Raw genomic sequence first — 16370 nt, forward strand, 5'->3', positions numbered from 1 at the left:
GGAAATACTCATCGCTAATGAAAAGTTATACTTGATTGTTAGTCAACTAAATAATCTGAGATTTCTAATACTTTTAATTTGGCTTTTAAAATGCAATTTATCTTAGCTTTTTTGATTTCTTAGGTCATATCTTTAGAACTATATATTTGAATGTTAATGTAATTTTCATATTGAAATTAAAATGTTGAACTGCGATGTTAAGTGTTTCCTGTAGAAATACATTCACATTTTCTCTAGTTTTAAAGTTGAATCAAGCTGTTTGAAGATTTTCACATTTCTTCTAGATTTTATCAGCTTGTTACTTTATCTGTCACTTTCTGTGATTTACAGCTGGAGGGGGTTCCTCATGCAGCCCTGTCCTTTCAAGAAAACAAAAAGGTGATTATTTCAGAAATCAGAGTCTTGAGTTGAATCTTACTGATTTTCTTGTATTTCTGTAATGTAATGTGTCTTGTATTTCTTGTAATACTGTATTGGACTCTGTGTATCTCTCTTCTCAGAAGAGTGATTATATGTGTGAATGTTGCTGTAATCTGATAACCAGGCCTGAATAGTTTTGTAGGGTGGCTTTTAAAAATTACTTTCATATCAGAATTACTTTGTCATAAATTTTGAACGCATCATAAATTTCTAATGTTTGGGGTCAGCAGACTTTTTCTGTAAAGGGACAGAGTGTAAACATCTTAGCTTTATGGGCCATATGGTCTCCTTCGCGACATTCAGCTCTGCCCTGTGGCAGGAATGCAGTTGTAGACAAGACGTGAGCTACTGGCCAGCTATGTTCCAGTAGAACTTTACTTCCAGAAACAGACAGGCTGTAGTTTGCCCATACCTGCCTTAGGGAATGTGTTGTTATATTTTATGAAGTTAACTTACCTTCCCAGTAAATTTTGTTTAGTATTAGTCAGGAATATTATTAAGTAGCTTCTTTTCCAGCCTGGTCAACATAGTGAGACCCGGTCTCTACCAAAACAAAACAAAACAAAACAACAACCACGCATGTGGCATGTGCCTGTAGCCTCAGCTGCTGCTCAGGAGGCTGAAGTAAGAGGATTGTTTGAGCCCAGGAGTTTGAGGTCACAGTGAGCTGTAGTCATGCCACTGTACTCCAGCCTAGGCAACAGAATGAGACCTTGTGTCTTTAAAAAAAAAAAAGTTTCCTTTGTTGGGTTATTTTAATTTGGACGTGGTTATCATTTTTCAGCCATATTTAACTGTACGTATCAGAATGTTCTGATAAAACTTAACTTTTATTAAAGTGTTTCTGATATAATCTGCTAGTTTTGGTATACATTATCTTTTGCAATGCCAGTTATTTTCTTTTCCAGTGTGGATTTGCATAGGAAAAAAATTACTGTCACTTTCTATTTTGAAATCTTAAAAGATTGATCCTTTTTTGTGTCATGATTTGAGTATTTAATTGAGAGCTCAATGCCTAATACTATTTGCAGTATTGAATGGGATCTTAACAGGAATAACATTCTAACCTTCATTGAATTAAGTAAACATTTCTTAAAAGAACTTGGAATCTATAATATTTGCGTCATCATAGTATGAGATACTTAATCAAGTTTGAGATTTTAGTGAAACATTGTTTAAAAGCCAAAAGGATTCTAGGAAAAATTAATCTCTATATTCTTGAATTAGGAGAGATTTTTGCACGTGTGACTAAGTTACTCTGACACTTGTTTGTTTCTTAGTCACTTTTTCCAGTGGCAGTGAAAACGAAGATGACTGATTAACGTTGCTGAGATGAGTTTGTCCTCTTCTGGCTAGGACATGGGATATATCCTGTCTCTTTTAAGCCTTTTTGGTATTTTTCCCCCATTTAGAGCTGTGTCTTCAAACTGGTTTGTTATAGCTGGAAAATCCTTTTTAAGTGAAATCTGCCCAAATTATAAGACAGATGAAAGTAGAGTAGTGTTGGATATAGGATTAGGGTGAAAGTGGTGGGGGTGTCCTGGAGCCTCTCTTCTGGTGGCAGCCTAGCTCTTGTGCCTTTGAGGAAATTACCCTGGGGACCGCTCTATGGAACATATTTGCAAACCACTGATTTGGAAGACAGAGATGGCTTTTGTTAAGATCTGAATTCACCTTTTTGGCATTTTATTTGATTTCTCAGGGTAAAGAACTTATTTTGTACAAGTTTCCTATTATTTAGTAGATAGGCCAAGTTGCTGTGTTAATTTCATCTAGATTTTGGGTTTCCTTTGCTAATTTTTTTCACTTTTAATGTCACATCATTGTAAGTTTATGGAAGTTATCATACTTCTGACTTTTTCTTTGAAGAGCAGAAATTAGAAATTTCCAATAATTATTTTGATAGTGTCATTTAATGACATTCATATGTAATGTAGCCACAAAGATTTAATGAGTTCAGTTTTAAATCATATTAAGACTGTTGGTTTCATTTGTTCTCATTAATGTAATTCTGAAGATGGACAATCAAATGTATTTTTAGAACTTTCAAATGAAATATTATTTCATCCTTCCAGATCATAAAATGCTTGAGTTCTGATAGTTAATCATAAAGTCCAGAAAATTAAAAGATAATAAAATGAAAGTGACTTTTAGGTATTAGAGTTTTATACATAAATTCTGGTGTGTCATTGGAGCTATGACATGAATATTTCAAAGGCCAATAGCATTGGATCTTTACAGTTATAACTTACCATTTTTAAGTTTAAATAGTAATAGAGATTATTTAATAATCAAAATCAATAAATATTAATTATTAAAACGTTTTGTGGTATAGTTTGAGAATCATTGCTTTTAACTTTTTCCATATAGGTTTATTGACTTTAATAGCGTTCTAAACATAACATCTCTACATTCTTTGTGTTTAATACTGTAGAGGTATAAAAATACTTATATATGATGATAAACCATATTAGAGTAAATTAAGTATTCTTATGAGTTTCATTTTAGAGTGCATTTACTTAATTTTGAAGTCCTTATTTTTAGCAAACTAAAAGGAATGTTGGTACATTATTTACTAGGCAAAGTGCTCTTAGGAGAAGAAGAAGCCTTGGAGGATGACTCTGAATCGAGATCGGATGTCAGCAGCTCTGCCTTAGCAGGTAGTTCTCACTAGTTAGCCGTTGGTGTGGACCTTCACTGTCTGCCGTCCACCCCTTGCCCTTACTGCCTGTCCCCCTGCACCTGGTGGACAGCACGACTGGGGGCAGCAGTGGAGCCAGGTTGCTTAAATGGGGCATATTCGGGCTTCTTTTGTAATACTTACTCTGAAGCTTGTGTGTCTGTGGTGTTTGCATCACATATTTGTTGTTTTCCGTGGTTTAGGCTGTTTTAAAATTAGGTTTATGGCTTGAGCATAGGGCTTTGTGAGTAGGGGATGGCAGGCTGAAACATCTCATGAGTTGGATAGGTTATGCTGGGGGTTGGGAAATGTGATGAACAATTATGGGATGAAAAATGGCCTATGGATAGTTTAACTTGAAAGAATCTGCCTTTGTTTACAGATAGTTATCTTTCTTTTTCTTTTTTTTTTTTTTTTTTTGAGATAGAGTCTCACTGTGTCACCCGGTGCAGATACCCGGTGTCACTGGAGTGCAGTGGTGTGCTCTTGGTGCACTGCAGCCTCTGCCTTCTGGGTTCCAGCGATTCTCCTGCCTCAGCCTCCCAAGTAGCTGGGACTACAGGTGCCCGCCACCACGCTTGGCTAATTTTTGTATTTTTTTGCAGAGACGGGATTTTACCATGTTGGCCAGGCTGGTCTTGAACTCCTGACCTCAAGTGATCCGCCTGTCTCAGCCTCCCACAGTGCTGGGATTACAGGCGTGAGCCACTATGCCTGGCCAGTTACAGATAGTTATCTAATGAAATTCTCTGTGTACTTTATAAAAGATGAGGATTAACTTAAGGTACTAATAACTGGATTATATGAGGGTGGTTTTGGTTGTATAATCCTATCTAAAAGAATATTTTAGCTATAACTGAAAGTAAGACAAATATTTAGAGAGGAAAATCTGAATAATTTTAATAGTAATTATTTATTTACAAAATAAAAATAGATTTTTTTTGATTACACAAATTAAACAACAATAAAACATCACAGCAATCTGGATAGTATAAAGCTCACACGCTCACCGACCCAACTGCCCCAGGAGTGACCACTGCCAACAGCTTCATGTCAACCTTTTTGCCATAATTTTTATATAGTCTTTTTTGTTGTTAAATGGTAATTTAAAAAGTCAACTAGGAAAATGTGTTACAAGTTTATCTTCCAGGAGAATAGGACTGGAGTCAAGATCTTGAACGTGGCTTGGAAGAAGGCAAGCCCACCCCAGAGAGATGAGTTGACAGTTGTTTCTGATCACTGCTTGCTTAGAGGACCTGTGTGTCTGACACCGCCTAGCTTTGTGCCCTGACTAGGCTGCCCCTTAATTACAAATGTCTTTATATATTGCTCCAGCTAAGGCTTGGAGTAGTTGGTTAAGAACTTGAACTTCGGTTTTTGCAGTGAAACACCATTTGAGAATATTACCTTCTGATAAGCCTTATTTTATTAAGACGGGTACTGTAGTGAGAGGCAGTGTGAGTGGTGCTTGAAGGATGCACTGCTGTCCTGCATTTCACTGTCTTCAGGATGCTGTGCAGCTAAAGCATTTGATGACAGTGGAACTTTTTGTTACTTTGCAAGCTTGGGATTCCCTATTGAATGTTTTCTCTCGCCATTTGACAAATGAGTGTTTCTCTGTCTTCAGCCTCAGTGAAGGATGAGATCAGTGGAGAGCTGGCTGCTTCTTCAGGGGTTTCCACTCCAGGATCAGCAGGTCACGACATCATCACAGAGCAGCCACGATCACAGCACACGCTGCAGGCGGACTCAGTGGATCTGGCCGGCTGTGACTTGACAAGCTCTGCCACTGATGGGGATGAGGAGGATATCTTGAGCCACAGCTCCAGTCAGGTCAGCGCCGTCCCATCTGACCCTGCCATGGACCTGAATGATGGGACCCAGGCCTCCTCGCCCATCAGCGACAGCTCCCAGACCACCACTGAAGGGCCTGATTCAGCTGTCACCCCTTCAGACAGTTCTGAAATTGTAAGTGGGCAGAGGTGCCTGACATCTTTTTTTTTATTTTTTATTTGGGACAGAGTCTCACTCTATAGTGCAGTGGAGGCCGGGCACAGTGCCTCATGCCTGTAATGCCAGCACTTTGGGAGACTGAGGCAGGCGGATCACTTGAGGTCAGGAGTTCGAGACCAGCCTGGCCAACATGGTGAAACCCTGTCTCTACTAAAAATACAAAAATTAGTTGGGCGTAGCGGCACATGTCTGTAGTCCCAGCTATTAGGGAGGCTGAGGCAGGAGAATTGCTTGAGCCTGGGAGGCGGAGGTTGCAGTGAGCCGAAATCGTGACACTGCACTCCAGCCTGGGCGACAGAGTGAGACTCCGTTTCAAAAAAATAAAATGCAGTGGCTCGTTCTCAGCCCACTGCAACTTCTGCCTCCCAGGATCGAGCGATTCTCCCGCCTCAGCCTCCTGAGTAGCTGGGATTACAGGTGGGCACCACTGCACTCAGTTAATGTTTGTATTTTCAGTAGAGACAGGGTTTCACCATGTTGGCCAGGCTGGTCTCAAACTCCTGACCTTAGGTGATCCACCCACCTCGGCCTCCTAAAGTATTGGGATTATAGTTGTGAGCCACCATGCCTGGCCCTGCCATATGCCATCTTTTGAGTTCTTCCCTGGAGACCCAGACCTGAACCCTCCTGCTTGTTCTCTTCTTGTCTAATACCCCTATTGACAGCACAGCTTAGATCATTAATGGAGAGCTTGACCTCATCTGATACCTTCACTGAAGGAAACAGCTTAGTGTCTTTTGTGTTGAACACTGAGGTAAAAAATTGGAATAGTTGATTATATGAACTCTGCTAAAATTGAGTGCATTTTACATTTTTTAAGGCCTTGTTGGGCCCTGGTTAAATAATTATTTTAAAAAATCCTTAAGCAGCCTATTATAAACAGATCTGTGGTCTTAATGAAATGTGATTAATACTGTGCATTATTTTAAGAACTTTTGACTTTTCAAAAAATTTTTACAACATTTCCCATTTGATAGCAGCATAGGTTTAAGTACCTCTCATCTCTAAGTTAGTGGACAAGAAACCCTCATGGATAGTCTAATAACGTTTGCTACAAGTCCATGTTGAGTTTTATACTCCATTTTATTTTCAGTTTTAAAAACTGTGGTTAAATATGTGTAACATAAAATTTACGTTCTTAACCATTTTTTGCGTATATAGTTTGCTGGTATTAAATACCAACCATCTCTGTAACCTTTTGATCATGTAACACTGAAGCTCTGTTCCCATCGAACTCTCTATGCCTCCTTCACTGCCAAGTCCCTGGCAACATGATTCTTCTTTTTGTCTTCTGAATTTGACTACTTTAGATTCTCATATACTTTAGGAGTCACACAGTATTTGTTTTACTTAGCATAATGTCCCCAAAGCTCATGTATGTTGTAGCCTGTGTTAGAACTTCCTAATGTTTCAGGCCAAATACTATTCCATTGTATGGATAGGCCACATTTTGCTTTTCTGTTCCTCTGTCCATGGACACTTGTATTGCGTTCATGTTTTAGCTGTTGTGAATCATGCTGTTATGAACATGGGTGTACAGATAGCTCCTGGAGACTCTGCTTTCCATTTTTTTGGCTGAATACCCAGAAATAGAGTTGCTTTTACATTCCAATTTTAATTTAAAACATTTATATCATTGAGTGTTTTACTTAATAGTATAGTAGTTAACAAACAATAAAATAGTATTTTGGTAATAATTTGCTGGTAGTCCATTGCTCAATTTTTTTAGGTAAATTACACAGGACATTTCAAGTGGACATGAAACATCTTGTGATGAATCATGCCCCACGCTGATGGCTAAACATATGAAATACCATGCCCTAAATTTCGGAGATTTAGTCTTTGCAATTTAGGAGATAACCTGTTATATTGTTAGGTTTTTGTCTAAAAGCTTGTCCTCATATTTCCAACTTGCTGTAAAATTTGTTTGTGAAGACAAATATTTTTGTATGGGTTTTTTCTTTTTCATACTAAAAAGAAATGTCCACACTGGAATTATTTTGGAGTTTTTAGAGCTAATAGAGCTTTTCATAATGTAGTGGGAATGAGTGATCAGTAAGCTCTTAGCAGTTTCCACGCATGCATTTCTCTGCATTGAAATAAATGACAGATGAGTACATTTGTGTTCTGTGTGTAAAATGTGCTCTTTCCTCGTTGCATTTCCATGTTAGAGGGCTTGTCTCTTGGTGATCACACTTCAAAATTCTCACAGCCCCCCTTGAACCATTTAGGTGTTAGACGGTACCGACAACCAGTATTTGGGCCTGCAGATTGGACAGCCCCAGGATGAAGATGAGGAAGCCACAGGTATTCTTCCTGATGAAGCCTCGGAGGCCTTCAGGAACTCTTCCATGGGTATGTGGACTACAGGTGATGCGCTACAAAGTGGTTTGTATTCAGACCTGGACATCTTAATTATATCTTTGCTTCCAAGAAGAAATCCTTTGATACTGTTTTCTGAGTTCTGAATAGCTGATGAAAATGACCAATTGAGGAATAATCGTACTTTTTCTTGATCTAAATCTTATACTTTTGAGTTATCTTAGCATAAATGTATAATTGTATTTTAAGTGGAAATTTGTCACTTAATCTTGATTTCTCTGTTTTTAAAGCCCTTCAACAGGCACATTTATTGAAAAACATGAGTCACAGCAGGCAGCCTTCTGACAGCAGTGTTGATAAATTTGTGTTGAGAGATGAAGCTACTGAACCGGGTGATCAAGAAAACAAGGTGAGGGACATAGGCTTGAGACAACTTGGTGTTTCTGAGCTTGTGTGAGGATTTAAAATTGCCCTGGCTACTATCTACTTTATTGCTTTCCCATCCCTGGGCCTTTAAATTTCCCCTTTAAATACCAGCTCTTCCCAGGCCTGTTGTTTTCTGCCTTTCCAGGTACTATCCACAGCCTTGAGAATTGCCTGAGTTCTGCCTCCTTTGAGAGTGTGCCCCAGACAAATCTATTCTGTACTGAATGTTTCCTTGTCTGATTTCTTGGACCATTCATTTGATGGTTGTGTATGGCCTGCAGTGTTTCTTGTTTTGGTTCTACTGAACTGTTCTAAAAGTCTCTCTTTATATTATCTTTTTACATGTAAATGTAACTGTCTTCACTTTTAATTCCTCAAGGACAAGGAATAGCGTTTCACAGTTCTTCCCATCAATCAGAATTACGGCCTTTGGCATCTCCCTATCTACCAGGCCCACTTCCTCTTAGCTTTGGGCTTCCCCAGGCTGTTGCCTTTCCCCAAGTAGCTTCTGCTTGTCCTGTAGAAGACCGCTCATGCTTTGCTTCCAGAGCAGCCTTTCCTGAATGCCTAGTGTCAACTGCCTTCTTACCACGTCCACCCTCCCTGCATGCTGCATTTATCCCCTGCCACAGCCCTGTGACCCTGTGTCCTGCTGCCTCTAACTTGTCTGTTTCTGCTTGCATGGTCTCTGTGAGGTCAGGTGTGCATATGGGCACAAACCAGGATATCTTTATCCCCAGCACCTGGCATAAGTGCTGCTCTAGAACTATCTGTTGAATGAACTAATGCATGAATGTATTGTTGAGTATGAGACAAACAAGTGTCATTGTCTCCTTTCTAGCCTTGCCGCATCAAAGGTGACATCGGACAGTCCACCGATGATGACTCTGCACCTCTTGTCCATTGTGTCCGCCTTTTATCTGCTTCGTTTTTGCTAACAGGGGGAAAAAATGGTGAGTACAAAAGGGGATGTGCACAGTTGAAGGAAATAACTAGGTTTCAGAGGTCAACTTGGTGGCCTGTTTTTGCCTTGTGTGCAGCAGAGGAAGTAGAATCTGAGGATGAGTTTGGTTTTCACTAGCCGAGGGGAGGGAGGAAATGATGGGAGCAGGTAGGTTATTGGGTCTGGTTTTGTTCATTTGAAAACAATCTGTTGTTTGAGGCTGAAGGTGGCTTGGGTGATTTCTTGGCAGTGCTGGTTCCGGACAGGGATGTGAGGGTCAGCGTGAAGGCCCTGGCCCTCAGCTGTGTGGGAGCAGCTGTGGCCCTCCACCCAGAATCTTTCTTCAGCAAACTCTATAAAGTTCCTCTTGACACCACGGAATACCCTGGTATGTTAAAAGTTCACATCTTATTTTCTCAGATTTAATCATTATTGTAAAAACTATTTCAGTATTGACTATTTTAGTTTTAGAGCAGTAAGTGTTTTGAGTTCATTTGGGATATTTGACCTGCCTTGTAGCTCTTCAGAAAACACATGAATACTGAAGTTCTTTGTTTCATGGGTTCCCTTTAGATGAAACCCATAGAGGAAAAAAGTAGAAACCTCAGCATGTAAGAGCCAACTTTTATACACATCGGATTTAAACCTAAAGCACAAATTGTGTCTGGTCACAGTGGCGCTGAGTCACACTCTGCCAGGCCAGGCATTCACACTCAGGGTGAGTGGGAACCAGGACTGGCTGAGGCAGCAGTGGACCCGTGTCTCCACCTTGCCCATGCTTATTATGGAGCCTTCTCGTTCTCTCTTTTTCTTTGGGTGAGAGGGTACACTTGTGTTTTTGAATTTATATGAGGTAAGTGTATAATAGGGTTTTTTCTAATATTTTTTAAGTGGAATCTGGAATTTTAATCAGATTTATTATCTGACAACCTAGAATTGTAATCCAGAAAGTCTGTGGTATTGAGGACATATTGGCAATATGATGAATCTCTAATTCTTAAATCCTGAAACTTTTTTTTTTAATCACTTACGGTTATTATAGTGAAGTCATTTCTGAATTTGGATCTTCTCTTCACACCTCTTTTTCTCTTTCCTGAGAATTAAGCTTTGCTTCGAGTTAGAAAATTGATAGTAGGGAATTGTTCCATGGCTGAGCAATTTATCTCCACAGAGGAACAGTATGTCTCAGACATCTTGAACTACATCGATCATGGAGACCCACAGGTTCGCGGAGCCACTGCCATTCTCTGTGGGACCCTCATCTGCTCCATCCTCAGCAGGTCCCGCTTCCACGTGGGAGATTGGATGGGCACCATTAGAACCCTCACAGGTAACGGCTAGTTTTTCAGCTGTGTTTTTTCTAGATATCCTTACTAAGGTTTAAGTTTAGATGATGATGTTTGTTGCTTGTTCTCCTGGTTAGGAAATACATTTTCTTTGGCGGATTGCATTCCTTTGCTGCGGAAAACACTGAAGGATGAGTCTTCTGTTACTTGCAAGTTAGCTTGTACAGCTGTGAGGGTGAGCATAATCTTCTGTGGAACCATTTCTTCACTTAGTGGACATTTTATCATTGCTACAATTAAAATTGGAGCTTAATAGGAAATATTTCCATACACTCTAAAGCTGTAACCAGTAATAAACCCACCATGTATCCATCTCTCAGCTTTAGAAAGAAAACATTGCCAGTAAAGTTAATGCTTCATAAACTTCAGTTTAAGTTTTAATTCTCAGAATATTTGTTTGAAATAGACCTCTTCCTAAAGGATATATTTAGAAATAACCTCTCATTAAGTGTAAAGTCTGAATACGCTGGGCACGGTGACTCACGCCTGTAATCCGAGCACTTTGGGAGGCCAAGGTGGAAGGATTGCTTGAGCCCAGGAGTTCAAGACTATGAGCAACATAGTTGACCCAGTCTCTACAGAAAATTAAAAAAAAAAAAAAAAAAAAAAAAGTAGCTGGGTAGGGTAGTGCATACCTGTAGTCTCAGCTACTCGGGAAGCTGAGGTGGAGGGGGGATTGCTTGAGCTCCAGAGATCAAGGCTGCAGTGAGGTGTGGTTGCACCACTGCCCTCTAGCCTGGGCAACAGAGTGAGACTGTCTCAAAAATAATAGTAATAATAATCAGTCGAATTAAAAAAAACAACGAAAACCACTATGTTAGGCCCATAGTATGGTAAGAGTTAAAGTGAGCCTTAGGGATTAGTTACTCAACCTCTGTTTTTGTATAAAGTGGAATAGCCTCAATTCTTTAAGTGATAGCATGTTGAACCTTTCCATACCAGCGGGCTCATAAGTCACAACTGGCCAGTTAACAAGAGTAAAAATTAACTAGTGAAAATCAAAGCAAAAAACCTACAATTGTCAAATTTGTGGGATACCTCCCACTTTTAAAATGTCATGCCTGACAGTAATTTCTCTCTAGTTTCCAGGTTTTGTGTCTTTCTTGAGCAGAAGGAAGCGTGCTAACAGCTCAATCTTGTGGCTAGCTGGGGGTCTTTGTGTCAGCCATGCATGTGATGGTGCCCCTGGGTGCTTGGGGCTGCAGGGGAGGGGTAAAGCAGTAGGGGCCTATTCTGTTCTCCCGTGCCTTGGAGTACATAGTGACATAGTGGGGTGGTCCTTGGTGTAGGTCCCTTGTTCCTACCCCTGTGTCTGAGATTTATTTAGAAGTGGCGTTGGGGCTGTGCGGCAGCTCCCTCTGTAACTGATCAATGTTTGTGAAGTTGCCGTTTGAGAGTTGAAACCATGACATAAGCAGAAATGGAAGGAAGAAAGAACCAGTTATGTGAAAGGGACACGTTTACTTTCAAGTTTGTATTTACTGAGAGAAAGTATTCTTCATCAGTGTTCTTCAGAGGTGTGGGAAAAGTGCAACATCCTGGTTGCAGTTAAACCCAGAACATTGTGTGTTGAAGAGTGACGGTTCTCAAACTGTCAAGACGTGGGTACTGAGTGGGGCTAACCTGCTGCCCTCTTGCCTTGGACCTTGTGTTCCAGCATTGTGCCATGAGTCTCTGCAGCAGCAGCTACAGTGAGTTAGGACTGCAGCTGATCATCGATGTGCTGACTCTGAGGAACAGTTCCTATTGGCTGGTGAGGACAGAGCTTCTGGAAACCCTTGCGGAGATGGACTTCAGGTAAGTGAGTCCCATCCATTGGATTTCATGAACTAAGCTCCATGGAAAGTTCTGGGGTCACTTGATGCAAGGAATGATATTATCAAGTACCCTGTCCATCAGAAATCTGAGTGATTTAGGTAGATGACAGTGATTTTTCTCCTCCCAGTAGCTTTTTGCTGAACTTTGCCCTATGCTTGGAATTTTATTTTATTTTATTATTTATTTAGAGACATGATCTTGCTCTGTTGCCCAGGCTTGAATGCAGTAGCACAGTCATAGCTCACTGCAGCTTTGAACTCCAGGACTCAAGTGGTCCTCCTGCCTCAGCCTCCCAATTAGCTAGGACAATAGGTGTGTGCTATCACACTGGCTAATATTTTATTTTTTGTAGAAATGGGGTCTTGCTATGTTGCCCAGGCTGGTCTCAGACTCCTGGGCTCGATTGATCCTCCAATCTTGGCCTCCCAAAGTGCTGGGATTACAGGCATGAGCCACTGTGCCTGGCCTAGAATTTTAAAATATAAGTAGAAGAGTAGATTTTTTTTTTTTTGGATAGTCCTGGTCATTTAATTGTTCTGGATAGTGGGAATAAAAGAGCTTAGAATTTTTCATCTTTGTCTTAAACTTTTAAAAAAATGTAGCTTATATTAATTCTGCTTGTTTAAAAAGAACATACTCATCATTATACTGAACCTAGGTAAGACAGCTAGTTTATATTTTGTTGCAATTAAAAAACGTGAGCTGTGGTTGCAGTGAGCCAAGATTGCGGCCATTGCACTTCAGCCTGGCAACAGAGTGAGACTCGGCCTCAAAAAAAAAAAAAAAATAACGTGAGCTGTGTTGGCACTTTCATTTTCTAAGAGTAAAGTTTTGGCTGGAGAAGTTTTCTTTCAGTACTTTCTTTTAGAAGGGAAATTTTCCTTTATAATTCAGGTTTTTTGTTTTTTGTTTTTTCCCCAAGCCACCTTTTATGGAGCCCTTGTGTGTTATTTCATTTAATCCTTAGAATGTTTATAAATCTGGGATTGTTCTCAGCTCCACCCACAGATAGGGACGCTGAGCATGCGTGAGTGGGCAGCAAGATAGCAGGTTATGGAGGGCCCAGCTCGCCCCTTCTGTGGTTTGAGCCAATTCTGTAGAGCACTTACAGAGTCTTTTGAAATAGTATTTATGTTGAAGAAAAAGAAAAACAGTTACCGAGTACTGTCTTATTGAGTCTGGAATTGTGAGAGGAATGCCACCTCTATTTATTTAAAGCCATTGGCCTTTTCTGTTGTTTTGAGTAAGTGCTGCCCAAGGTCCTTCCAGGGCACCTGGATGAGCCTGCTCTGGAGCAAGCTGGCGGTAAGTGTTTACTGAGTAACTAAATGATTTCATTGTTAAATGTGCTCTTTTGTTAGGCTGGTGAGCTTTTTGGAGGCAAAAGCAGAAAACTTACACAGAGGGGCTCATCATTATACAGGGGTAAGCGGCTTATTTTTGTGAGATGCTGTTTTACCTTCAAAGAGGTGAAAGTGAGGCTTTCCTTGTGGAATTTCTCTAAATGCATTCGTCATGTTTTAGATGTTTATTTCACAGTTTATATCATGAAAGTTATAATTGTGTCATATGGATTTAAGTCTAGTAATGTTGAGTTCTTTCTCACTAGCTTTCCAAAATATCTTACCTAAAATTTAGTCAAATACAAGATTATGTTTATTTTTATTATCCTTCTCTCTCAAGCTTTTAAAACTGCAAGAACGAGTGCTCAATAATGTTGTCATCCATTTGCTTGGGGATGAAGACCCCAGGGTGCGACATGTTGCCGCAGCATCATTAATTAGGTATTTACCAGTATTTTATCTCTTTTACTTTTTTGGTTGAAGTACTAAAAGATATGAGGATGGAAAGAGAGGGAAAAATTCAAAGGATGTAGAGCAGTATTCCTGAATCTGAGCTCATTTCAGCCATTCTGTTCTTAAACTATGAAGAAAAAAAATCCAAAAAAGTCTAAAATTATAATTAAAAAAACAACAAAATACTAACTGTCCATCGTAAAAAGTAATGCACTTTCATTGTAAAAATTTTGGACTATAGAGAATAGCACTAAGAAGAAAAAAAAATCACCTTCAATTCTGCTACCGCCTGGAGGTAATCACTGTTAATATTTTGCTGTATACTCCTTATGAGTTTCTTATTCAAAATCAGGTCAAAATTACATGCAATTTTGTCATTTGACAATTTTCACTTAATATTTTATTAGCATTTTCCTGTTATCTTATGAAACATTAATTTTAGTTATGGGTCATTATTTTACTATGTGGTTGTGATAAAATTTTATATTAATTTTTTTGGCAATTAACTATTGTACATAAATGTTTGTGTATAATTTTCTTTTTCTGAGAATTCCTGGAAGTTGAGTTACCAGGCCCGGCTTTGAATTTTTTTTTTTTTTTTTTTTTTTTGAGACAGAGTCTTGCTCTGTTGTCCGGGTGCTATCTTGGCTCACTGCAACCTCTGCCTCCCGGGTTCAAGCAATTCTCCTGCCTCAGCCTCCCGAGTAGCTGGGATTACAGGGGCACACCACCACACCCAGCTAATTTTTGTATTTTTGGTAGAGACAGGGTTTCACCATGTTGGCCAGGCTGGTCTCGAACTCCTGACCCCGTGATCCACCTGCATTGGCCTCCCACAGTGCTGGGATTACAGGCGTGAGCCATGGCGCCTGGCCAGGCTTTAAATTTAAAACAAATTTTCTAATAGCTTTATGGAGGTTATAATTTACATTTCTTGAAATGTACTCATTTTGAGTGTATAGTAAACTCCAATTTTATCACCATTTCTATCACCCCAAAGGTATCCTTGTGCCCATTTGCTGTAACCTCCGGTTCCCGCCCCCACTCCTAGGCAGCCACTCATCTATTTTCTGTCCCTTAAAATTTGTGTTTTTGCCAGGCGCGGTGGCTCACGCCTGTAATCCCAGCACTTTGGGAGGCCGAGGTGGGTGGATCACTTGAGGTCAGGAATTTGAGACCAGCCTGGCCAACATGGTGAAACCCTGTCTCTACTGAAAATACAAAAATTAGCCGGGTGTGGTGGTGGGCGCCTGTAATCCCAGCTACTCGAGAGGCTGAGGCAGGAGAATCACTTGAACCTGGGAGGCGGAGGTTGCAGTGAGCAGAGATCGCGCCACTGCATTCCAACCTGGGCAACAGAGAGAGACTCTGTCTCAAAACAAACAAAGATTTGTATTTTCTGGACATTTTATAGTACTGGGGTCATAGTATAGATGGACTTTTGCATTTGGCTTCTTATACTTAATTGTGAGATTGGTTCTTGTTGTAGCATGTATCAGTAGTTTGTTCATTTTTATTGGTGAAAGTATTATATGAATAATACCATATTTTATTTATCCATCAGATGGATATTATTGAGTTCACATTTTGGCTAATTTATGAATTATGGTACTGTGAACATTTGCCTACAAGATTTTGTGTAGACATGTTTTCATTTGTCTTGAGTAGATCACCTAGAAGTGGATTTTTAAATAATTTTGGTACTTACTGTGAAACTGCTCTTCAAAAACATACCATTGTTCGTTCCTTCATTCCTTCCTTCGTTCCTTCCTTCCTTCCTTCCTCCCTCCCTCCCTCCCTCCCTTCCTCCCTCCCTCCCTCCCTCCCTTCCTCCCTCCCTCCCTTCCTTCCCGCCTTCCCTCCCATCCTCACTTCCCCCTTCCCCCTTCCCTTTCCTTTTCCCTTCCCCTTCCCCTTCTCCTTTCCCTTCCCCTTCCCGCCTGCCTGCCTGCCTGCCTGACTTCCTTCCTGCCTTCCTTCGTTTCTTTCTACATATACACATTTATTTTAAATTTCAATAGTTTTTGGGGTACAAGTGGTTTTTGGTTACATGGCTGAATTTTGGTTACATGGTGAAGTCTGAGATTTTAGTACACCTGTCACCCGAGTAGTGTACCTTGTACCCAATATGTAGTTCTTTGTCCCTCACCTTCCTCCCAGCCTCCCGCCTTGTGAGTCTCCAATGTCCATTATACCACTCTGTATGCCCTTGCTTACCCACAGCTCAGCTCCCACTTCTGAGAACATATAGCAGAAACATACCAAAGTATACTCCCACTACCAGAATGTGATTGTGCCTGATTCTTCTCACCAATACAAATGTTTCAAAAAAAGTTAAATATGTATCAGTTTTTTGGGCAGAAGTTGATACTTCTCTTTATTTATTTATGTATTTATTTTTGAGATAGGGTCTCATTCTATGATGCCCAGGCTGGAGTGTGGTGGTATGATCTCGGCTCACTGCAGTCTCTACCTCCCAGGTTCAAGTAATTCCCACGTCAGCCTCCCAAGAAGCTGGAATTACAGGCGAGAGCCACCACTGCCAGCTAATGTTTGTATTTTTTGGTAGAGATGGGGTTTCACCATGTTGGCCAGACTGGTCTCAA

At 40.2% G+C, this 16370-nt stretch overlaps 1 protein-coding gene across 4 annotated transcripts in view; it reads left to right on the top strand.

The window, feature by feature from the left end:
* The window catches only part of HTT (huntingtin), a 168989-nt gene that overhangs the window by 48560 nt on the left and 104059 nt on the right, over positions 1 to 16370 (top strand). For 3 of the 4 annotated variants that reach the window (XR_008524958.2, XM_024245873.3, XM_054554968.2), the window contains 12 exons: positions 331 to 378; positions 3000 to 3080; positions 4728 to 5068; positions 7345 to 7468; positions 7726 to 7844; positions 8703 to 8814; positions 9055 to 9192; positions 9976 to 10134; positions 10228 to 10325; positions 11808 to 11947; positions 13330 to 13393; positions 13652 to 13752. Coding sequence is in view for 3 of the 4 variants with exons in the window: in XM_024245873.3 (XP_024101641.3) it covers positions 331 to 378; positions 3000 to 3080; positions 4728 to 5068; positions 7345 to 7468; positions 7726 to 7844; positions 8703 to 8814; positions 9055 to 9192; positions 9976 to 10134; positions 10228 to 10325; positions 11808 to 11947; positions 13330 to 13393; positions 13652 to 13752 (1525 nt within the window). In the remaining variant the exon portion in view is untranslated. The remainder of the gene's footprint in view (positions 1 to 330; positions 379 to 2999; positions 3081 to 4727; positions 5069 to 7344; positions 7469 to 7725; positions 7845 to 8702; positions 8815 to 9054; positions 9193 to 9975; positions 10135 to 10227; positions 10326 to 11807; positions 11948 to 13329; positions 13394 to 13651; positions 13753 to 16370) is intronic. The other variant, XM_054554967.2, reaches the window with a different exon arrangement.

The sequence above is a fragment of the Pongo abelii genome, chromosome 3 (genome assembly GCF_028885655.2).
Source record: "Pongo abelii isolate AG06213 chromosome 3, NHGRI_mPonAbe1-v2.0_pri, whole genome shotgun sequence".
NCBI classification, from domain to species: domain Eukaryota; kingdom Metazoa; phylum Chordata; class Mammalia; order Primates; family Hominidae; genus Pongo; species Pongo abelii.